Raw genomic sequence first — 25,529 nt, forward strand, 5'->3', positions numbered from 1 at the left:
AGCATATCGAGGGGAAGGTATTGATTCACACTGACAGTTCTAGCTTCCCAAGCCCTTTGGGATGGTGTCACTCTAAATGGAACTGCTTTCTACCTTGTCATTCCTTGCAGGGATGGGTATAAATATCTGGTCTCAAAGAAATCACTCCTTGTGCTAGCAGCAGGCAGGTGGATAAATCAGCATAAAACTGGGTAGGCAATATTGCAGATGGCCTTGTTTTTATTGAGGTTTTGGAAGTGGGAAAAGAGGGAAAAGGCACAAAGTAAGTCAAACACACATTACACAGATTGTGCAAATCAAAGGCAGTTTTACAGCTTTAAACTGGCAACGTGTTGCCCAATACAGGAAAATATCTTAAACCCTCAGGCTACAAGCCAAATCCTACACAAGTAAAATTGTCCTAATGAGTTTACATAGGTATGTAAAATTATAATCATACAGTTTTCAGAGATCATTAACATTTCCAATGGGGCAAAGGTTTCCCTAGTGAATTTCTGTTTTAATTCTACTATATTCTGTTATTATATGGGGCTGAAGCCAAATGATGCGAATAAATATTTTCAGGCAAGAGTGTCGCCTTTCTGAGAGATCAGAAGCTGACTTGAAAACAGGGTTGCTGCTCATGGTGTTGATTTTTGTGTCTAGGTCAAAAACCTGTTGAATGCAATGGAATAATGTATGTAAAGTTCTTTGGAAACAAAGCTCTCACAGATTGCATTCAACTTTCTTAAACTTTGTCTACACCCTACCCTGCCTCTTAGTTTTTAAAATTCAGCAATTAATCTGGCAAATGTGAGGATGGGGAGCTGGGGAAACAAAACCAAAACATCTGAACCAAGAGCATCCTCAACTGTGACACAAACATATTTAAAAGGGCAGGACTAGCATGTATAGGAATGCAGTACATAGGAAGTTACACCTTTACCATTATAGAACAAGACGATGATTTTAGCAACCCACAAAATACATTTGATAGCAAGACTCTCTTTTCACATGTGTTAAGAAGTGTACATGCCCATATGCTTCCTGTATTCAGTGCCCCAAATTCTGTATTAAGAAACATAACAGCATTTTCTGTTCATAAAAGCACCTTCAGGATAAAATTTCTGCACTGGCCCCACAGACATCTTTGAATGAGTTACAATTAACATTTCTGAAGTGGAAAGAAGGAGAAGTTCCAACAAAAGAAGAATGGATTTGAAAGTTATTGGACTATGCTGAGATGGTGAAGTTGGCAGCAAAAATAAAGAGACCGAAAAGATGAAAATGTTGTCAAAGAGTGGAGATTCTTTTTGGACTATTTAAGATAAATTACAGTCAAATGAAATTGCGAGTAGGATTTGAATTCCAGGCAAGGGAAGGAGAAGAAATAAATTATTGTAATACAAGTTACAATATAACGGAAAATAAATGGTAGATATGGCAGCAGATACAAGGATTACAATAGGAGCATCGCGGACGTAAGGAATTATTATATTGAATGTGAACTGAACAATGTCAAATTTTGTATAAAAAAACTAATAAAACATTATTTTTAAAAAACAATTAACATTTCTGAATAGCTTATCATTTAGGGTTAAGAATGGCAAGCTCTGGCGAAGTACAGCAGCTGCAGAATGAATCTGATCCCACCAGTCAATCTGATCCTCCTATGTTGGCAAGGCGTCTTCTTTTGTTTTTTAAGTGCAGTACCATTTGGGTGACAAAACAGCAACTGATAGCATTTAATGCATCAAGTTCCTTAAATTGGTCCCTAATATATATATATATATCTGGGGTAACTTGAAGAAGCTGTGAGCTCCTAAATGAGTTTGCCCTTTAGCCACGTACTGAACATGCCGCCAAAGGAGCAAATTTATAAGTGACCGATTAAAGCAGACATTCCAGGGATTGATTTGGCTGTAACCAGTTTGAGCTTCCTCTCAAGAGCCAGCTCTGCACCTTGCTCTTCCAGTCAACTACCCTGCTCCAGATTTGGCTAACATTAAGCCGTGGCTATATTAGATAGCCACACAATAAAAATGTACGGTAACTTTTTCAAGATCTCGACATTTATTTCTTTGGCTAGGTGCTGTCTGCAAAGTAATAAATCCTTCCAGAGACATTAAAGTGCTTATGAGAAAAAACAAACCTTCTCATTCCTCCCAGAGATTTCGCACCTTGAGGACTGGTTCATATATATAGTGGGACCGCAGTCACCAGAACTCCATTCAATGGGACTCTACAACAGTTTACCTATATCAGGGCTTATGAGGTCGTAAACATTGTGTACAGTTTTGTTTTTTAAGCAAGAGAAACCAAAGTTCATTTTCTTATGTTAGATTTAATGAATTGGCACAGCCATCTAAAAATAGTTAGGCTGGAGAAGACACAGGTGAATAGGCTTCGGAAGTGGTCCTCCCTGGATCTCCCATTCAGATGATGAAAGCAGCTGTGTTCCAGTAAGTTTCTCATATACAGTACTTTATTGCTTTGTAACAATGCCTCCAATGAAAAGGTTTAATGTCATCCAAAAGTGCTCCTCTCAAGACACGCAAAGCGAGGAAAGTGAGCACATACTCTTGTTTGGCCTGAGTGTGCTCCTTTCTACTAAGGCTTTCCTTCCTGGGCTTTGAAAAACTAACAGAAAACTACCCACCTGCAAGTGGCCGGCCTTCTTCCGTCAAGACATTCCTTCCTGGCTTCCAGGCAAGGCATTCCATTTCCGCTGTGCCAGATCATTTACTAATCCAGGCGTGTATGTGTGTACACACACACACACACACACACACACACACACACGTGAATTTAGTATTTAAAGATGTATTATACGGCAACGCAAGCATTATCTTCAACTACTAAATGAAGCAAAAAACCGATCATTTGAGGATTTCAAAGTGCTCAATAGTAGCATCACTCCATCACTGATCATGATTTACCCATTTTAAAGGGTTTTTATATATTGGACCTGTTTTAGGCTCCCAATAACTTCTTTAAGCAGACTGTCTGTTTGAACTGATGAGGAAAGGTCAAAGGGCAACCAGTTAAAAGAGGACCTGCACACAAGAAGGAAAACCTACGAATCCAGATTTTTATTTGAATCTGCAAAAGCATTTTCCCTTACAGTGCAATTCTACGCACACTTACCAAGGTGTGTCCCTCTAATTTCAATACGATTTTATCCCTAGTAAGCATGCAGGCTTCGAACTTCTCTCCTTTCTGGTGTAGTCTGACCCTAGCACTCACTGCACTCTTAATGCAGCTTATCTTAATGAAAAGACAAAAGTTTCCAAGCACTTGGGGCCTTCGAAGCAGGATAGCACCACTTTTCAATTTCAGGAGGAGGGATTTTCTGAAAGACACTACAGCCTCATAGCAGTTTCTCGCTCTGACTGAGCTTCTGCCCCTGAAAAAAGGGACAACTTTCATAAGCCTTTCTACTTTTCCAACATTTCCCGCCAGTCTCCCCTGCCCTCCTGCATTTGTTAGGAGCAAATGGTTTTGAACGAACCAAAGCCCATCAGCTACAGAAGGGGTGGGAGGGAGGAGAGCTGTGTTGTGCCGACTGCCTGCTCCTTCACCCTTTCCTTACAGTGTGTTTGCATATTCGGAGGAATATAAAGCTCAGAAATAGACCTCCCCACTAAAAGGAAACTATGATGAAAAATGCTAATGTATAAAATATTGTGAGCAGGGAAAGTGGAATGTGTTGCTGTTCACTTGTCAATAGGTGCCCATGAAACACACACAAGCTCAGCCTAGCCTTCGTAACCGGAGCTAAGTCCTAGGCAAGAGTATTGCTTTCTCAACAGACGCCAGGAAAATGTGCTTCTTCCGAAACCAAAACGCTACCTGGGAAAAACAAAATGCTAGCAGATCTTCTGCGACTTGAGTAAAAAGTGAAACAACCAAACATCAAGTCCCTGCCTAGGAACATGAAGATCTTTAGACACAAAATGTAGTAGAAAAATGCCTTCTAGTCTGTGAGTCCAGATTGATTAAAAAGAAGTTGATCCTGTGAAGATTGGTCCCTTCGTAAAGTGGAGCATGAGCTTCAGTTAGTCTTGTAGAAACCTGTCAGCACAGATAGGCTTCCTACTGCTGTTTTAGTTTTGGTAAAAACAATTGGGAGCAACTACCGTGGTTGGAAAAGGTCTCCTAACCCAGACCATGTCTTCCAGTTTTCTGCCTCAAGATAGGAAAGCAAAGAAGTCTCTAAAGCACCAAGAACTGCTGGCCCAGATGCCACAGACCATTGTTACCTAGTTAGTCTTAGGCACATATCTGTTTCAAATGTGGAAGCTATCAGATCTTCACCAAGTTGAGAGAGGCAACGATACATGCTTCATATCTAGGTGTAACCTTCAAACTGACTGAACCCATTGAACATGATGACTGCATGAGCAGTAGGAAACCTTTCAATGGACACACAACCACCCTTGTCTTGCAATCACAGGTGGTGATTGGAAAAGCTTTCAGGAGCTCTCATCTCAGGCCTCAAGTCTCTTCTCTCCCATTTAAATACAGGAGGGGAAAGGGAGCCGATGTAAGTATCAAAATGCTTGAAGCACGGAGGAGATGGCACTGGGTGGATTATTGTGCAGCTCAAATTGCTCCTGTCTAAAGGGGAGGAAGAAATGTCTAGCGCTACACACAGCTGCACACTTCTGAAAAAGGAAAAGCTTCCTTGTAAACACAAAGCTGTAGTCCCTTGACAAGTAGAAACCAAACACAGCTTGAATCCAAATTAGCAACACCTGCTAGACTTCCCTTCCATTTAACCAGCAAGACGCAATTGCTCCTACCGTTTTGTAAGGCAAGGGTAAGCCCAAAGCAGAATGAGTTATCTCACCTTGATGACTCCTTCACCAAAGGTATACATGACAAATGGCACTGAAATATCCAAAAGAGGCAACGTAACAGGTCAACAAAGGCAAGTTAAAATAAAAACTTTTAAAATGAAGTTGTGAATCCACCATTCCTGTGATTCAGTCGCCTTTTAAATCAGTCGGTCTGTATTACAGGTCTCTGCAGTCCTGCTCTGTTATACAGAACCATGCCTGGTCCCCTTTCTGCATTACCCCAAGATTAAAATCACACACAATGCAGAACCACCAGGAATTGCATTGGCAGCAAAAAATGTCACATCTTGCAGTACTTCACATTCCCCCCACTAAATAGTGAACAATGCCTCTCCACAATCAAGTTTCACCAGGGTAGCATAAAAGCCAAGCTTAACAAACGGACCACTTCCAACAAGTCAAGGGAAAAACCTGCAATAGATGCAGAAGAGAGCGGGCTAAACGTTGGGACCGCTTTTAGGATTCACAAGTGCTGTCAGAAAATGCGTATCCTGCAAATGCCTTACTTGTCTATAAATCAGGAGCAGTCTACATCTGCCAGAGCTGTCACTGACAAGCAGTCATCCTATTTGCAAGAGCTGTCAACGGTCTCCTACTTTTCTCCTAAAAGCAAACACAATAGTACGGTTCTTCTGTTCACTGATTGCTCCTGGCTTTTAGGTTTGTTCAGATAAAGCTGGCTGGATACTTCACAAAGGACACAGCACTTAACAGAAGTGTTTTATCCATCACTTGATCATTTGAGTCTCTTCATCAGCATCATAGAACTCTTCATCTTCACTTCCACTCCCAGCCAAACTATCGTGGTCAGACTAGAAGGAAAATGAGATTCTGATATCAGAGCTATCCTTCACCAAGTTTTGAGTAAAATGTTTCAGATGATTAATCTCAGCCTTGCAAGACTATTCACTAGGTCATTTTCAGTTTCCACCAGGCCTTTATAACTCAGCTTCAACCCAAACCTCCATATGGGACAATACTAAAGTGGATCATTCTCTTTATTAACTGTTTTGAAGCTGCCCCCCCCCACCCTCAAATCAAGGAGTGTATAAATCTTACGAAACAGAGAAATAAAGCATAGTGAGTGTTTTCAGCACTCTATAAAGAACATTAAAATGTCATTACTATTGCTGCAAACAGGACAACCTGGGCAACACGATTATGGCACCTTTGAGGCTCGCCTCTTATAATCAAGAATAAGAAGCCACTGACTTTTACAAAGCACAGAGCAGGCGAGTGACTGCATTTCTTCCTGAACTGGCTATCACTTTGTACTCTTAAGTCAAGGGAGAGAGGCGCTCAACCTATCTGGCACCACTGATTTCCCCTTCCAAAACCTCCACAGCTCTGATCGACAATAAAATGGCAGCCAAACCCTGCTGCCAGAGGGCTTTGGGCTCGACCTTTCTGTTTCTTGTTGCTGGGTAGGACAGGACATTTGTAGACACAATAAGCATGCCAGAACACTGTTCCTTCATGGTGGCTGCTCCCCTTCCTCTAGAAATGCTGTCTTCCCATGTTCAATAGCATGAGGGCCTCCCGTTGTTTCTCTCCAACTCAATATTCTGTTGTGGGCGGCCAATGAGAAGAATGAATAGGTAACAGTTGCTATCCTTTGAAATAAAGGAGGAAGCAGGCTCTGATCTAAAGCTGGCAGCCAGAGAGAAAGTGGCTATTTGTCAGGGATGTAGTCATTTGCCTAGCAGTTAACATATCTAAAAGGCACAACTAAATATTTAATATCTTCTCCTTGGAGCCCATCTGCAGTGGCAGACACTACATTACGCTAAAGAAGCTGGGACGTCCTATTCAACCTGACAGCTTTTGTAACAGGAGGGGAACTGGCAAAGGTTCATACCCGTGAGCTTTCCATTGTTTGCAGCGAAACAGCTTCATCTCCTAGCCGCCGATATGAGCAAACCTGTAGATCAGATATCGTCTCCAGCAGGGGGCTATTTAGGGTTTCTGGCAATAACAGACTCAGAAGACCAGCGAACAAGCCTGCCACACCAAAAACAATAAATGGCAGAGACCCTTGCACAGATTTCTGTAAAAAAAGAAAAGAAAGAACAAATATAACAAACAGGAGCAGTAGTAGCTAGGGCTCAAATATGTTCATGTTAATCATGAAATGATGGCTCAAGGACATAACAGCTATTCAACCTTCTTTCAGCTGTTCTGCGCTGGCAAAGCACACGTTGGGCCAGTTACAGGCTGCAACTGTGGCGAAAGAACCACACACAACAGCACAAGAATTTGCAGCGACCCACTAGAGGAGTCACATCTTCAACACATCTACTGGTCATGTGAAAAAGGTAAAGGTAAAGGACCCCTGACAGTTAAGTCCAGTCGCAGATGACTCTGGAGTTGCAGCACTCATCTTGCTTTACAGGCCGAGGGAGCCGGCGTTTGTCCACAATTTTTCCAGGTCATGTGGTCAGCATGACTAGGCCGCTTCTGGTGCAACAGAACACCAAAACCAGAGCAGCACACAGAAACACCATTTACCTTCCCGCTGGAGCAGTACCTATTTATCTACTTGCACTTTGACGCACTTTCGAACTGCTAGGTTGGCAGGAGCAGGGACCGAGCAACAGGAGCTCATCCCGTCACAGGGATTCAAACTGCCCACCTTCTGATCGGCAAGCCCAAGAGGCTCAGTGGTTTAGACCACAGCGCCACCCGCATCCCTCTTGGTCATGTGAACTGACCCCAAATTATGCATGCAGAGACAACAAAAACTGGGTAGTGCAAGAGCACAGTTACAAAAACGGAGTCTGGAGAGAGGGACAGTATGGAAGAGAGGGGAGACAGAAGAACCAGACTCAGACATCTATGCCCTAGCCACACCTGTCGGGGTCAAGGGTGGAAGGAACAGAACAACTCTCATGACAGACTATTACAAAAACTCTCTGAAGGAGCTCTGGCTCCCGCTCTCCTCTCACAAATACGAACAGGGGGAGCTGCCAAGGAGAGGCAGTAGAACGGTCAATGAAGCAGCCCCATTGGGGAGGGTTTGGGCTCAAATGAGAGAGCACACACTCTCACCAATATTTCCAGTTTTAAAAGATCTCAGATGGCAACATTCTTGAAGAGCTGCTGGCAAGAACAGCAGGGAGAACTTGACTGAATAGGCCAGTGGACGGAGCCTTTACAAGGTGGCTTTGTTCATCTAATTTCAACAGGTCCACCAGCTGCAGGTGGCCCACCTGAATGCTTAGGCAGCTCTGCATTGCCTTTTCTCTCCCCATCCCTTTCTCTCTCACACATCTTTATTCACAGGAAACTATCACTACAGCTTTGTCATGTGCAAGGGGAGTTTAGGACTCTTCAAAGTTGCATCAGCCAGCAAAAGTCGTGTCTCCCCCAAAGCCAACTGTCCCATGCACCTGGCAATTTTCAAGAATTCTGAAGGTCAGAGTCAAAGCCAAATTGAACCCATGCAAAATGTACTTTACATTTTGCTACTGCCCAGTTTGGGGGAAGGCGTGGGTAAGAGAAGGAAAAATCGGTACAAACCAAAGACGGAACAAAAGGAGCGATGATCCCACCAATTCGGGAAAACATGGAACAGGCTCCCATTCCAACATTCCTGCGGGAAATAAAACAGTTGCATTTACATGAAGCATTTTTCCTTAACTAAGGTAGACTTAGGACCACGCTTTCAAGTCCTGAAGAGTACCTGCAGATTGCTGAAAATATCTACTTAATAAGCTTGAGAATACTCAGCAATGAATGGCGAGCACTGCCTGCCCACAGGGATGTGGCCCCAGGTGGTTCTCTATGCGGTTGCACAGCCCTCCTCACCCCTATTATTGTGGTACATTTCAATGCTGAGGGCTTTAGGCAACTTGTAAAGACATTACTTAGTCAAGCATTTGGTTAACTGACTGGAGGCAATGGTCTGTCACTCTCGTGGTGCTATGATGTACTTCTGATTTATTGCTGTGGTTGAGTTTTTTATATTGTATTATTATGTACTACCAATTTTTACATCCCGCTCTGGGATAATTTTAATAAAGATTGGGCTATAAATCACCTAAATAAATATATATATTATTGACTGAGGTGGATTCAAGGGAGGCTGAAGGAGAAATAGAATGGATTATTTTGTGCAGGGGTAGAATGTTGCCTGCTTTCTAATGAAAAATCTGCTTTAGATGGCTGTTCAAACTCCTGGCAGAGAAATTCTGCTCTGCCTGAATCCTTTGCCTCTGAAGACGGTGCCTATAGCACAGAATGCCTCCCACTTCCACATCAGTTACTCCCAAGTCACCACATATGGGAGATAAGCATCATTCTCCTTTGAGTGCTGCTGAGCTTTCCAGAAGTTTTGCATGAGTTCTGCACGTTCCCTGGCATGGAAGGACTCAAAAGTAGACTTGATAAGAGATACACCCCTGATGGCAGCAGGAATTGGCTTCCCAGTACAGTGGAAGCCGAAGCAGATCCACCTGGCCTGGAGCAGAATGAATGAGTTTGCAGTGGAAGCTGCCAGTGGACGGCTCAGCCACAGAACTGGAAGGTGGCTTTTTTGCTTAAGGCTGTTTGACCCCTGGGACACGCTGTGTCCTCCTCCTCTTTTTTTAACAGCTCCAGCTTCTTGTGTGACCAACTGAGCCACAAGCAAAAAAGAAGCCATTTTTTTAAAAAAGGGAAAAGGCAGTAAAACAGAAGGAGAAAGTAGTTTGTCACTTTTTAAGGAAGAATAGCCAATGTTAAAATGAGGAGGGAAACTGAGTTCTAAGAGAGGTTGAACAGAAGCTCAGTCCCAGGCAAAGGCAAAGGAACATACTGGGGAGAAGCCTAGAGGATAGGATACAGCACAAAGAGTGAGTCACATGTTCCTTGCCTTCCTGGGTAGCAGAAGGGCTTAACACATTCCTTTCTGAATGCCTTCTTAATCCCAGAGAAACAACAAACACCTCAGACTAAATAATAAAGGTGTGGGATGTATCATAACTGAAGCAGTCAAATATAACATTTCCTGTTGCCTAGAGTGGACACACAGGAGAATGTTGCTCCAGAAGAGAGGACTTCCTGTCATACCTGCTCTGGAGCCTCCTCCCCCTGTGTGACCAGGTAGATGGGTGGGACTACAAAAGGGCTAGCAACGCAGCCACCTTCCTCTTTTCACCTTTTACCATTTTCTACTTTCGGACTCCTCTGCTGGCTCTTAGCCAGCAGCACAAGGCTCATCCGTACAGAGGATGGAAGCCACAAGGTAGAAGGTCTGAGGCCTAGCTCAGACTTCTTTTCTCTACAGATGTAACTGTAACTACAAGATAAAGCCTGCCTTCAGGATACTACCGTGAACTGAAAGTACCATTACTTTTAAAGAAGACTGTCGTGTTATTATTCTTTTTAAGAGGGAAATAAAGGGGAAATTTACCAGGAACAATCCAGACTGGACAAGCCACACTGGATTGCTTAACTTAAATGATTATAACGAATCCATCAACTTGCTTCCAGCAATGGACAAGGAAATGTGCTCTGCTCCTTGCTCACTAGCATGAGTGAGGAGGGATAATATTCAATCAGTATATCCTCTCCTACTTTCCTCAACATTCCCACAAAAGGAAGCTAACATTCAAGTGGATTTCTTTGGCTAAACAGGGATGTTCACATTTAACTTTTGCATTTGGGAATGGGGAGAAGTCGAATTCTCATCTGCAAGCGCCTCAGGGAAAGGACCTGCAGTTATAGAGAGATACTGCAACCCCCCCTAAAAACAAGGACCTCTGGATTTAAACTGAACGGAGCCTCCCAAGAAGAAGAAAAGTCAGGTGGTCTCATCCAGACAACAGAAGCCACCAACTGAACCTGTCTTACCTGATCACTGTAGGATAAAGCTCTGATGTGTAGATGTAGACAATGTTAAATGCTGCACTGATTGTCAGTTTTCCCAGTAAAGACAATGAGCGGCTGTTTACAATGGCAAACACTCCTGTAGCTGTTGGGGGAGAAATGCAAAGCTTGTAAAGATGCTGTAGTAAGCAAGGATGGCCTTTTGGCTTTAGGTTGAAAGTAGACCCCCCCCCCGCCCCCTTGCTAGGCAACAGAAAAACCAGCCTGTTCCCATTTATCAAAGGAGGAGGAGTTTCAGGGAGCTTGTTTGACAGAAAGCACACTCTGGTCAAACGGCCACCTGGCCTTGTGCTGGGGAACTGAAGAGAAGCGCCATTTCATGTTGTGTTCACAGAAGAGGAACAGTTCCATTCATGGTGTCCAAATAAGATTTACTCAGAAGAGACCCAGTGAACATGACCAAGTCTTCTGCTCAAAAGGAGACACTCTTAGAGAGGCTGGTCTTGGAAATTAGATGGGGCACATTTTTAACTACTTCTCAAGCTTCTAAGATCAGTTATTTCTTGCGCGTCTGGTTCCAGCTGCCCAAGGCAAAACTCTCCTTAAAGCAGCTGGAGATTGCTGCTCCCCTACAGATGTGAGAAAGCCTGCACTGCAAGCTGTTGGCCTCCTGCAGTCTGCTCCATAGTTAAAAGAACAACACTTTTACCTTTCTTTTCTGGAAGAAACATGACGATAAGAGAGGCTAGTCCTCCCAGGAACAAAAAGGCTGCAAGCGTCCGTTTACGGCCAAACCTGAAGAACCGGAAAGAGAGAGAACAATGAAAATGCAAAGCAAGTAGAAAACAAGCTCCCTTTACATCCAGGGCTTCAGTGCAGGAAGCCTATTACTCTCCAGTCAACAAAGGTATTCCAGATTTTTGAAGAGAAGCAGAGATAAAAACAAATATCTCTTAGAATGTCAAAATCATCTCAGGCACCTATTACCCAAATTCCTAATTGCCACTTGTCACCATCATCCTCAACAACAAAAACTTTAAAAGGAGTCACCAGGAAAGAAAATTGAACTAGGATTTCTTATTAGGTTTTGTTTTGTGTAGGTCTTAACTTGAAACACCCACTACGGGTGTGAAATTAGGAGAGCAAACCTAGGAAGACTTGTGCTGTCACCAATTACTATCATTGGGAGTCATCATAAACCTACTAGATCTTCTATATTCCATTCCCTTTGGGGCCCATTTATAGTAATTCCTCTATACCTGTGCATGAATGCTTCGTGAGATATACTACTTCATGCCCCATCATGTCAGGCTGTCATATCATGTGCCATATAATGCCAAGTGATGTGCAACACGAGATTCATCATGATGCCAGGTCTTGCAATATACCTCATGTGACGAGACACACCACAACACCACCTCAAGAGATATATGCATGCCACATTCACAATATTTCAGTCTTTAAAGCGCTACAAAACTCTTTGTAGTGTTTCCTGCAATGGACTAACAAGGCTACCCCTCTGGAGCTTGACAAAAAAAGTTTTTCATGCACGTTGCATTCCCGCATGTATTGGTTTAATTTTTTATGCCCAGTATCTTTTATGCCAGTATCTTCTTATTCACCTTTCCTTGGGGATCAATCTCAATTATTTTCAAATGAAGAAATACAAGCACCTCCCACACTAGAGGAAAATAGTCTAGCATTGCTTACTGCAGAAGAACAGATTCAGGCTATGCAGCACACACAGCAATGAAACTGATAATCATGAGAAAGATGACCAGGCTAGAGGGCTGATTACATGAATAGCGTCTCCCTAGGAGAAGGGGCACACGGGCGCAGACCCGCAGAAGAGGGGATCTCTTGAGAGGATTTCTTGCCTCCCCCTTCCTTGGGACGGGACAGGATCTTTCGAGATCTCTTCCTGCCCCATGCTTGTTCTAATTCTCTCCTTTCCCCCTTCTCACCAGGAAGTATCCGCAACCTCACCCACTGCTGCTGCCACTCAAAAGAAAGAAAGAAAGAAAGAAAGAGGTAAAAAAGAAATTTATCTAGCATTCCAACACTCACCATTTTTTGCCAATCAAGTAGATGCAGAGAGGGTATGCTGGAATCTCTATTAGTCCAGAAAGAGCCAGGTTGGCATAGACACTGCCACCCAGGTCTCCCACATTGAGAGTAAGACCGTAATAAACCAAGCTGCATACGAACCTGTAGCGAGTAAAAAGAAAGATGTAAAATGCAAAGTTGCTTCTTCTAGTTTTCTGCCTATAGAGTAGCTGTAACCTTGAACTCAGAGAAGGATGTTATGCTTTAGGCATGGAACTTATTGACTGGGGCTTCTCAATATTTATTTATTTATTTTTATTTAATTAATTTTATTTATACCCTGCCCTCCCCGGCCAAGACCGGGCTCCGGGAAGCTAACATCAGGTATGAAAACAAATGATTAAAATACAACTTAAAAACAAGATTAAAATACTACTTAAATGCAGCCTCATTTCCGTGGAAGCCCAGATCAAAAACTGTTTGGGGGGAGGAAACGTCAGGTATGAAAACAAATGATTAAAATACAACTTAAAAACAAGATTAAAATACTACTTAAATGCAGCCTCATTTCCGTGGAAGCCCAGATCAAAAACTGTTTGGGGGGAGGAAACGTCAAATCTTCACCAAGGCCAACTATCCAGACTGGTCCTCCAGGGGCCAGAAAAGCCAGGGAAGTCCCCAGAGAGGGGTTCCATCACAGAAGGAAAAGGAAAGGGGGGGGGGTATCAGGCTGGTTCCAAGCCAAAGGCCAGGTGGAAAGGATCCCGCAGGGCCCTGGTCTCATGAGACAGAGCGTTCCACCAGGCCGGAGCCAGTGTTGAAAAGGCCCTGGTTGGGGTTAATCTGATTTCCTTAGGGCCCGGGACCTCTAGAGCGTTGCTCTTTATGGACCTTGAGGTCCTTCGCGGGGCATACCAGGAGAGGCAGTCCCGTAGGTACGAGGGTCCTAGGCCTCAAAGGGCTTTAAAGGTCAAGCATAATATCAGCATAACAAATTCATGATCAGGGCAATATAAATACGAATTATATTTTGGCATTGGGTATCTAAAGCATTTCCAGGCAGGGTATTTTTTTTTTTTAGATTATCAGGTACACTGAATCAGCACCCGGGGACCCTTGAGCGATCCTTGCTAGTCTAAATGACAGGCTTGAAAATAGCAGACCAGTGCAGCTAAAAGTCCAGAAAAAGCACACTGAACATCCACACACCCTGGCACCTCCCTCCTTTGGTGTTCTCTAGTTGCCTTCCATGGGAGAAACTGCTTTCTTTACAAGCTCCTAAAGCCAACCTTTCCATTCAGATCACTGAACCTCCAAGTCTTATTTCTTTCATTAAACAAAACAAAAAAAGGTTCTGCTTTGATCCAGACAACATAAACCACATTTGTACATGTCAGTGGTCTTCCAGCTATTTAACAAAGAGACATTACTCAAACGGTCTTGTAAGATTCGTATTAAAATGTCAAGCCACATGGAAAATGTGCCCGCAAAATGATTTTTACTCTGCCATTCAAGGACCACTTGGTCTTTGTGTAATTATGTACTAAAATAATCCCACAGGCTCTGATCTTCGATATTCTACAGTTTTTTTTGTTCTTGTAAAAAATATTTAAAAGCATAAAACTCCAAATGGATTTTGCAGCCAGTTTTTTTCCTCCCAGAAAGACAGAACATGCCTATCTTGTTGTATTTGAACAGTACAGTAGTAGCAATTTCAAAATCTGATCAAAAGATAGCGCACGTACCAGATGAACATCATGATCAGAGTACGTCCCAAAAGGATCTTGTACCGGAACAGGTCCAGGATGCTACTGGTCTCTTTATAACTCCGCTCAGCAGGGAGTTTAAGTGAAAAAGTGCACTTTGGTTTGCGGTTCCTCTTTGCAATGAGGTAGAGGGACTCTTCAGCTTCACTCAGCCGTCCTTGAGAATACAACCACCGAGGTGATTCAGGAATGAATCTACGAAGAACAAAAAGAGAGAAAATATTCCACAGATGGCGTTAGAGTCGTTTTACTACTCAATATTGACACTTCTGGTAAAAAAGGAAAAAGTACAATCATTAGCAAGTTTTATACTGCAAATAGACTTCAATCTTTGCTGCTTTGCACAGGGATAAACAAGACCAATTTTGTAGGACTGCAGCTCACAACGATGCGCTGAATGCAGCCATGTTAAGCTAATTTAGGAAGATTCTGAATGTGCAAAGGTAAACCTAATACAGAACTTGAAAAAGTAGTGTGAAAGCAGTGGTATGGAAAAGTATTGAGAATAGCACTTGACACTGACCCAGTTCATCTCCCTATTATTCAAAGTATGCATATTCTGTAATAATAATACAAATAATAAATTATCATTGTCATAATATGCATATGTACAATTTATTTACATTATTGTAAAATGATTATTATTTTATTATACTTTTAGATTTAAAAGAGATTACTTCTTTCCTTTTTCAAGTATTTCTTTATTTCATAACCTATTATGAATATTTTGACCTACTTAAAGTATTTATGAATTAAACTATGCTTGTCATTACTTATATCTGCAGTAGAGCCTGAGCCTCTTTAATGCCAGGGCCACGGGTTCGAGCCCACATTGGGCGAAAGATTCCTGCACTGCAGGGGGTTGGACTAGATGACCCTCGTGGCCCCTTCCAACTCTACAATTCTATTATTTAATTCAGTCTGCCACCCTCTGCATACTTACCTCGGAGGAAACCCTGTTGAACATAGAAGAACTTATTTCTGAGTGTGCACAAAATTGCACTGTATTGAAAACCTTAAAACTAGTAGTATGCTCTTTGAAATGATTAATCACATAATTATTTGGAAAATACGTTCTCCCTGAACCTTTAATTTGTCAAGCTACTCTGCACCCAATAAGACTAGAAACATTTTTGAAGAAGAAATTACAACATTTCAACTAGAGTCTGGATTGCACAGATGTATCTTGGGAAAGGCCTTCACATTATTTGCGTTTAGCAATCAGACTGCTGCTAATTTTTGAAGATTGTAGGTGCCTATGGACTTCTATCCACTGTGCTATCATAAGCAAGGGAGCAACTTCAATTCACCAAGTATGAATTGCCTAAAGCCTCCTGCAATGAACCAAATACTGTAATGCTATGCAAAATAAAGCAAAACCACAATGGGCAAATGTAAAACCTAGGTCTTGTACTAGGGATCACATTGCGCTCAAAGATTATGCATTGCTTGACAATGCTCTATCCTGCCACCAGCGTATGACTGGTATGCACTAGCGCCCCCCCAAAACAGACTTGGGCTTCTCCAGATAAAGTCACTGTAGCCTTATAGAAATCATCCATTTTTCATTGCTGCTTGAAGTTTTCAATTTGTACAAGACAAGCATGGGAAACACTTCCAGCCCGTAGGCCAAATTAGGCTGATGGAGGTCCTAATTTGGCCCACGAAGCCATTTCCCCCAAGCCACGCCCACTTGTCATCAGGTGTGGGGCAGACACAGGTAAAGATGCCTTTGCAAAGGAACAGTGAGGGGTTTTCAAGTGCATTCCCTGTGCCTTTTAAATTTGGTGCGAAATGCAAACCCAACTGGAATCAGCCTCCCACACCCATCATCATGGCCCATGGAGGAACTCAGGATTCAGCCTGCAAGCAGAATCCTGTTCCCCACCTGGTCAGGTAATTTCATATGTAACACCGATGCAACCAAGACCGTTTGCTAAATACATCCAGTCACTCACTCTCTGTCTCTGTCACACATGTACCCTTTCAATTGAACTCTACAAAAAAAATAATAATAATTTACTTTCAACAAGGAAAAGTCAGTTTTGGTGGACATGTACTTCCTACATCAATCAAGCACCTTCCCTACCACCCAAAATTCCAGAGCAGTTTTGCAACTGATTTTCAAACTTTTTCCCCTCATTTGAATGAATAAGAAAATTTATAGGCATCATCAAAAAAGGGAAAGAAATAAGCAACTTGCTAGAAGCACAAGAGAGGCAAGACTGAAGGCTGAAGCAGTGCTCAACTTAATGTGTGTGTCTGTATATTACAGATGTCAATGCCAGTTTATAATGTAGATGAAATGCCTCTTGCAAACGCTCTTCAAATCCTACGTCTGTCTTCATCCTAACAGGTGTCCGCCTCTATGTAACTGAAAGCCTACCTCTAAAGCAGTGGCTACAGATGACATGAGGGGAAAGAAGTCTGAAGCTTACAGCTTATGAAATCTTGGGACAGGTGGCAACTAACTTGGATGATCAGAACTTGGCAGAGTTTATCAGAACATAAAGGAAGACAAAGCAGGAAAAAGCCACACAATGGCACTTAAAATGGTGGGAATCTGGCAAGGCAGCAACACTTCAAAGACAGATTTAGGGAGCAGAGTGGATAAAACTAACAAGACAAAAGGTGATGCTGTCGCACAAGGCCAAGGCCAACGCTATGCTGTGTGAACAGGAGCAGTGCTGGCACAATTCTGCAGTATTCCTTTTCCCTTTAGCACTGCTAAAACCACATCCTGAATCTTTGTGTTCAGTTCTAGGGAGCACACATCAAGACAGACACTGAAAAGGGTTCTAAGGACTGTTAAGATGAAAGAGTCTAGAAGTATCCTATGAGAAGAGGCTAAATCTATGTCCAGGCTTAGAGAAAGTAGGATCAGGGAAAGTAGAAATCAAACAGCTTAAAATACTTTAAAGGGGTGCAAGAAAGAGAGATAACTACTACTTCTATTCAGTGATAAGTGATTTTCACACCTTTTCATGAACACCACCAGAACAATTTTAAGGTAGGTAACTTACAGAGACAGGAGGAAGACTACTGTTCCCTCCAGGTTAACCACAACTGCTAGAATTCTCCAGGAGCGAATGAGATATCCTAACAAAGCATACTGGGCAATTCCCACAGCAAAGAAGAGGCCACCAACTGATCCTAACATAAGGCAGACAGGGAAAAAAGAGTTATTGACCATTTAATGATGTTTGTTAACACAAAACAGACAGGCAAAGAAGGCTACCTGAACAAAGATGCAAAGATAAAGATAATTTAAGATGGAAAGAGAAGACAAATTATGCTACAACCTACAACCTGTTCTTAAAAACACTATTTGTGAGGTCTTCCTAAAAAAAAAAAAAAAGTCAACTTTGTGGGTGAAATGGCATGAGCAGAACTGGACTGAGAATTTTAGGCAGTGTAACACGTGATATATTAGGTATGTTATCCTCATCCTACAGAGTCTAAAGTTTGTGCTGGTATTTTAAATGTGTAAGAATCAGAATGTTTAGCATTTTACAACAGAAAATTTGCAGAGCTTTGTGGATGAAGGATCAACAAAGGGAACACAAACTACTTTACACATTACAGTTGGAGGATACACCATGACCGTAACATGCAAGCTAATTTTTTTTTTACCATATCTACAAACTGGTGGAAGCAAGAGCAAGTCTCAGCTTCCAACAAAAGCATGTGTGCACAAGGTAATCAATCAATCAATGGCTGGATGCATACAGATTACCTGGATGTGCCCGTCAATCTCACAATGTATAAAGCAGTTCTCAAACATGAATTAAGATTTGGATTTGCTGCCAGAATTTTTTTTAAGCTTTTAATATAAAGACCAGTAATTAAATGTTGTACCTGCCAAAGCCCAATAAGCGGTGCCCACACATTCGTTCAGGAGGACAAAAGCCACTAATGACATCCCACCATTCATTACTCCCACCAGGAAGCGGGAGACTGCAAAGAACTCGTACGAAGGGGAGAATCCATTAGCAACAGCAAACAAAATGTCAAGGGCAAAACCTGGAAGGCAAAGAAAAATTTCCTTCAGAACATCTCCCAAGAAGTAAATGATGGCTGTTGTTTTCCCCCCTTTTCCCAAAGTTAGCCACTGTGGACACAGTGCAATATTTTAATGCAGTTCTGCTTGGTTGCTCAAGAAAGCACATGTAGTGTTTGTTAATGAAAAATATAGCTGGCCGTATCTTACACAAAAGTTCTCTACGTATGATAGGATACGCTGTCTGGTTTGCTTTATGGAAAAGACACACACCTGACCGAGGGAATCGTGTTTTACAATTACCCTCTCTCTTTTTAAAAATCAGCAGCTCCCATATCTTTAAATGGATTCTAATTCTGCAATGAATAGTGCATATGATTATCCCATTTTAATAGCCAGCTGCTATCAAGCTTTCCTAGTGGCCATTTTAAAGGCAATTATTTACATTGGGCTTGCCAGGGCTTTAGGAGCTGGCAGCAACAGCCAAAATATCTGAGCCAGGGTGAGGAATGTTGCCATCTTGTCCCCACAGCCCTTTTTGCTGCTTGGGGGCTGCTAAGGAGAGAAAGATGGAGCAGCTGAGGCAACACTTAAGATCAGCAGCCCAGGCAAAGGCAAACCTTGCCTCTTGTTAGATGTTCCTGGTGCCAGGGTGTGTGTTATACCAAAAGAGAACTGGTAACTATGTTTGTGAGCCTTCAGTTAGAGAGGGTGAACTAATCCCATGTTATCGTTTAAATTTCTTGGATCCATGTGTGAGTAAGAAGGCAAGCTACAAATATTTCGGATAACAAATAAATATCCAGAATATCTGAGTAACAGGAATTTAGCTGTTTTGTTTGCTTCCGACAAGTAGGTTAGAACTATAGGGCTGCAAGTATATGGACAGCTTTGCAGTTTCTCTTCACAATGCAGATCAGACTGAGCCACAAAACTGCAACAAACTACTGCAGATCACCACGGCCATCTGAAGTTCTTGAAGTAAGGAGCACACATTACTGGAAGAGAAAAGCAGCACAGTACAAAGCACCACAAGGTCACTAGCCAATCTGACACAAGGGAGAATTCCCCAAAATCCAGATGGGACAATTGGGCCCCAATTAAAATCCATTCATGGATTCTTTTCACAAGAAATTTAAAAAACTCTTATTATCAGCCCATACTCCCCCCTGTCTCTACAGAGAAAGCTATGAGGAGATTCCCAATATATGAAGTGTAGTCTATAGAGTACTCAAATTCATGGCTTTCCTTTAAAATACCTGGACAGAGCAGAGAATACAACTATGCTAAGAAAGACGGAGGGTTTTCCCTTCATCTTTTTCTGATGACAGCTTACCTACAAGGTAGACTTTCTTCCGTCCAAAACGATCTGAGAGCTGTCCAAAAGTAATCACCCCAACAAACACACCACTGAAGAAAAACGAACTAGCAGCACTGATCTTGTATGATGTGTTGCCAATTAAAAACCACTAGGGGGAGAAAAAAGCAGAGTTAGGCAGAATCCAACAGAAGGCAAGAGCTTCTTTTTACAATCCATAAATTATCTTTAACATTATCATGCACCTAACAACTAGCACCCAACAAAAAGTTATTTCCTATTGTAAATAAAAAGTACTTTTCTCTCCTTACTGATTTATATCTATAGGTAACATTGCATATTTATTGTCCATGTACAACATACAGAAGCTAAACAGGAGTGCAAAACTTCCGAAGAAAGGCCAATATTGAGATGCTTCAAGTTTAAGATGCATCTCTTAAAAGATCACAGGAGTACATATTAGGTGTATTTCTGTACAATGGATAAATGGCAAATGTAACACTCTGGGGTAATTGGCAAAAGCATTTCCTGAAGGCATACTCATTATTTTGTTGACTTGTTACTGGCTAATATGACAATTCCAGTGCATGAACATAATCCATTAAGGTGGGGGCTTTGCAATCTTCTTAATAGGGCATGTCTTTTGAGAATGAGTATGTGTAGCACCTCCATTGCCAAAATCTGCAAACAGACTTCAGTGCTGATCTTCTCAGAAACAGTGATATGTTTCAGCCACAGTTCTTCTTAGAAATTAATACTTCACAAATGCTACAAACCATATCCTTTGAAGTATGGAATGAACTTGAGCAATGCTTGTTGTGAAACAGACTTGGTGAGGAAGTAGATTGTGCTACACTCAGGTTACCATTCAAGCATAGCACTGTTCATGAACCCAGTGAAGAAATGATGATCTTATTCTTCTTTATGGAGTCATAAACTAGTTCCTCCCCTTTAAGCACACACACACACACGATTTCCAGAGAGGTAGTCATGCTAGGTGTTTTTGCAGGAACAACCTTAAAGACTAGCACATTTATTATGGTATAAGCTTATAGGGACTCCAGTCCACTTCATCAAATGAATTAATCTGGTGGTTTTTAGAAAAGTCCCAGATGTTCATCTGATCACAGCTAGACATCCCAAAAGGCTGTGGTCTGTAGCAATCTCAATTTGGGAATGCAGGAAATTCATTTGTTTATCACATTTATATCCCGCCTTTCCCAAGGAACTCAGTGTTGTATACATAGTTCTACCCACCCATATTTTATCCTCACAACAACCCTGTGAGGTGGCTAGCTCAAGGTCACCCAGGGAACTTCTTGGCTAAGTAGCATCTGAGCCCAGGTTCACAGACTTAATTAGTCTCTGCTAGGTGCAAGACAGAATTTTGTTTGCACCATATTCTCTGACCTCTTCCTTCCCATTTTGCTTGTGTTGCTCAGCCTGATTAAGAGAGCTGCAAAAAAGCTTGTTCACTGTTTTGGGTGCATCTTACATTACTGTAGAATTTGGATTTTCTCTCTCTAATGGATCACCTACAATTTTGTAGCAATAATTTAGAAGGTTAAGTGCCAAGATTCCCACCACAATCTTGGCTCAATTACCTCAGAGGCTATTGATGTAAAGTTGCTGCTAAAGTGTATGTGTTTCTGAACTTCACTCCCATTGGCCGTCAGGAGCCACTTCCCAAAAGTTCTTTCTTCGCTAGTCGACTCATTACCATGGCTTTTATTTGCAGAGGTCCCTTCAAGGTCCCAGTGGTAAGGAGGTGTTGCCCCCACTAGTGCAATGAGGATTGCTTCACTGGCCACATAGAGCTGAAGCAATGAGAAGTAGAATCAAAATCAATGCCAGAACAAACAAGAACTTCCAGACATTTAAATAACAAATATCCTTGATCATATCTACACAATAGCTCAGAGGTTATTTGCCTTTTAGAATGAGAATTGCCAGTATTTCAGGTTTATCTTTACATACTTGAGCTTTGGAAATGTTTCTCCCACCTTGTCAATTCATAGCAATAGATCCTATGAATGCTCTTTTTGCTTGGCTATACATCCCCTTTGCAATAACCATAATTCCAGGGTCCATCTACACTTCCACTTGTCCTGTGATTTGAAGTCACAGGTCCAAGAGGGGTTTTTATTTGTTCTGCTGCCTTTCTCAGGAAAACCTGCTGTTTTACTGCTAAATTGGAACAAACCCAATTGATTATGGTTCCGATTCAACATTAAACAAGAGGTTTTCCTGGGGGAAGTAGTGGGGAAAAGAAGAACCTCTTGAAATGATGGAACAGAAATGTGGGCAGGCCCCCAGTTCCATCCAAACCAAGAAACTATTGCCAGCAGCTTCAAAACAAGTCAGGATATGAAACCAATTGCAAACTATGGTGAAGAAAGTGTTAAGCGCACACATTCCAGTTCTCATTTGCCAAAGTACAGTAATGCATTGCCCTGCTTGCAGCCAGTAAACCTGTCCAGTAGAGACATGAAACAGGGGCTTCCTGATTCATCTTGGCCTCTGTGCCACTGTACACATATCTGTGAAGTTTAGATCATGCCACCTGAAGAACCAATAGTCCCATTTGCTTAAAAGAATTTCTCTACCACTACAACATAATTCAAAGTTCTTTCATACAAAATAAGTTTTCTCCAAGAAAAACACACACACGTCGAAATGAGTTATAAGCTAAACAAACTTGTTTCTCGTCAACAAAGATTTTTGTGAGTGCACTGAAATAGAACAGACAAGATGCAAGCTTACAATCTGAAGGCGAAGTAGGCCTTCTCAGTCATGAGTATCCAAGTGGTCTTCGAGAAAGCCAAGATCAGAATGGAATGATTTCCTGGGATCCATAATTTTTGGCTGGCTAAAATTGTGCTTGGCAGAATGATTCCTCCTCAGGGAAACATCTCCAGGTCCCACTTTAGGACTGAGAAGGGTGTTGAAGGCTTGTTGACATGGCCGTGAGTGGCCGAGCTGCTCCAGGGCCCCTTCGGCAGCAGCCACCTCACTTCCCAGCTCCAGAGCCAGCACAGCTGGCAGTGTTTTATTGGTTTGGCTGCTTAGCAGCAAAGCTTAGCTCCACACTCAGTATATGGAGGCTTCCTGGGTCTGGCTGTTGGGTTTGGCAAACCTCAGTCTACAATAGCCACAGCATCTTCAGCTTTCCTCACCCAAGGGGAGGCAGGGAGAAGGGAGAGAGAGAAGGGATCTCTGCACTGCTGGCCAAGCCCAATTCTGCAGCTGCAAGGTTGGAGAAAGGCTTGCCATGGCCAGCAAAAAAAATGGAGGTGCCTGTCTGTTTCCAACTACAGTTTTGAAGGGTAGTTTCCAATTCACCTTTGGGCTTTGTGTGGCAGCCACAAACTACACAGGAACACTCACCCAGTGGCAGAGGAAGGGGAGTGTGGGGGGGGGAGCGCACCGCCCCTGGCAGCGCGATACTGATGGGGTGCCATTGCGGCTGCCCCCCCACGCTGGGCGTCCCGCCCCCGCAGGTGATGTGCCCCCCAATGCCGGAGCATGAAGCTCTGCCACTGCACTCACCACCACCAAAGTGACTCTCCTTGAGGCTATACAGCGACTGTCGCCCTTAGGGCTACCCATCTACTTGGTGCAGGGCCAGCCCAATACATTTTGGCACCACAGGCAAACCACAAATAGGACTCACCCCCCCACACACAAACCAGGGAAGAAGGGGTGAGTGAAGACCTACATTAGAGAAAAAGAGGGGGGATCAAATCAACCTCCCCTGAAGGTTGAAATGGGAATCAAAGGCCATTGTTGGAAGGGGGTGTGCTGAATCATGCCAGGGAGGTGCAAAGCCCAGGAGACCCCAGAGAGCAGCCCCCACTATTTATTTATTTATTCCTTACATTTATATACCCCCTTTCCCTCCAAGGAGCTCCAGGTGCTGCCCATGGCTCTCCTCCTCCCTGTCAGGGAGGTTAGGCTGAGACATGGCCACCCAGCGAGCTTCATGGCAGAGCGGGAGATTCGAACTCCGGTCTCCAAGGTCGCAGACCAACACTCTAACCATTTTGGGCTCAGGGGTGGGAGGAGACCAGCAGCACCTCCTTTTCACCATGAGGCCATGGTAGAGGTGGTTGTTGTTGTTATTCCTTGCTAAATTTGCACACCGCCCTTCCTCCCAAGATCACAAGGCGGTTCACAACATAAAAAGACAAAATGAAGACACAGGACACATAATAAAACACAGGCAAAAGCAACAGAAACTAATCACACACACACACCCCCACCCCAGAGGCACGTTGAAAAGGCTACAGCAGTCCAACGTCTGGTTGAAGGGAAACATTTCCACCTGGTGCCTAAAGGTAGGCAAGTTAGGTGCCAGGTCAGCCTCCCTGGGGAAAGCATGGGGGGGGGGGACCAAGCAGGCGGAAGATCCTGGAGGAGCATCTCCACCCCCATCGTTCTGCCCGGACACTGAGGTCCAGCGCCGAGGGCCTTCTGCCGGTTCCCTCCCTGCCAGAGGGCAAGTTACAGGGAACCAGGCAGAGGGCCTTCTCAGTGGTGGCGCCCGCCCTGTGGAACTCCCTCCCACCAGATGCCAAGGAAATAAACAACTCTCTGACTTTTAGATGACATCTGAGGGAAACCCAGTTTAGGGAAGCTTTTAATGTTTGATGTTCTATCCAGCCGGGTGGGCGGGGTGCAAATAAATCATTGTTATTACTCCTCCTCCTCCTCCTCCTCCACTGCAACCGTGGCGAATCCCTGCGTGGCCGGGGGTTGGGCTAGATGCCTCTGGAGGTCCCTCTCCCTCCTGGGCCTCCCCTGCCTGCCTGCCCCCCTCCCGGCTTCCTCACCTGGAGCAGCGCGGCGAGCAAGACGCAGAGCCAGACCTGGAAGGGCCCCATCTGGCCCACCTGAGGGAAGGCCTCCTCCACCTCCATGCCTGGGGCTCCGGCCGGGGCGGCGGCGGGTCTCCCGGCGGCGAGAAGCGCATCCCGCTGGCCGGCGCCGCGCTGACAGGAGACGCGCCGCCCGAGTGCGCATGTGCGAGGAAGGCAGCGCGACGTCCGCCTGGAAGCACCACTTCCTGGTTACGGCCGGCGCCGGCCCCCATCTAGACAGCCGGGGCCTTGAGGCGGAGCTGCGATTGGGCAACGCCGCGAGATGCTCCGCCCTCCTCCCGAAGTCCCCGCCCGCCGGAATCCGGTTGCGTCGCGGCTGAGCGGAAGTTCTAGCTGAACCCGGAAGACGCGGCAGGAGTTCGTAGATCTAGGTTTGGGCGGGGAAGCGGAGACGGAGGCGAAACCGGGCGGCAAAAAAATTCGCGGCGAACCTTCGGACTCATTTTTATTCTGTATCTCCATATACACAATAATTATATATGTGTGTGTGTGTGTGTGCATTTTTAAAAATAATCTATAAAACATTCGTTTCTACCCCGCCTTTTTCTCAGACAGAGACTCAAGGCGGATTACAATAAAATGACACAGAGATCAAATTCATCCCTTTTGTCTCCTTCCTGCTTTCATTAACCATTAAAAACCAAACCATTAAAAATGCTAACCATTCTAATATAATAATAATGATGATGATGATGATGATGTAAATAGATATGGGAATTCCTGCTTTCAGCCTAGCTGTGGGTTGGGCGGCAAAGTTTCCCTCAAACAAGCCAAGGTAGCCGCCAAGAAGGGAGTTTGTAACTGGCTGGATTTATCTGGAACAGAGCTGGGCAAGACCTCAGGACCGTCAGATGGTCCACATCATGTTTT

The 25,529-nt window shown here is 43.5% G+C and overlaps 1 protein-coding gene across 1 annotated transcript; it reads right to left on the bottom strand.

Annotated features, from left to right (window-relative positions):
• Positions 1 to 201: 201 nt before the first annotated feature.
• Positions 202 to 24,767, bottom strand: SLC22A15 (solute carrier family 22 member 15). The gene is made up of 12 exons (XM_081894357.1): positions 24,612 to 24,767; positions 21,384 to 21,596; positions 19,798 to 19,930; positions 18,320 to 18,484; positions 17,485 to 17,614; positions 14,441 to 14,656; positions 12,717 to 12,857; positions 11,359 to 11,444; positions 10,674 to 10,794; positions 8,361 to 8,433; positions 6,700 to 6,888; positions 202 to 5,653 (listed from the first exon to the last, which is right to left on the bottom strand). Exons 1-12 carry the CDS (start codon positions 24,696 to 24,698, stop codon positions 5,570 to 5,572), a joined length of 1,638 nt encoding a protein of 545 aa, XP_081750483.1. The 5' UTR covers positions 24,699 to 24,767; the 3' UTR covers positions 202 to 5,569.
• Between the last annotated feature and the right edge of the window lie 762 nt (positions 24,768 to 25,529).

Source organism: Podarcis melisellensis (genome assembly GCF_964234715.1).
Source record: "Podarcis melisellensis genome assembly, chromosome: 17".
In the NCBI taxonomy this organism is placed as follows: Eukaryota; Metazoa; Chordata; class Lepidosauria; order Squamata; family Lacertidae; genus Podarcis; species Podarcis melisellensis.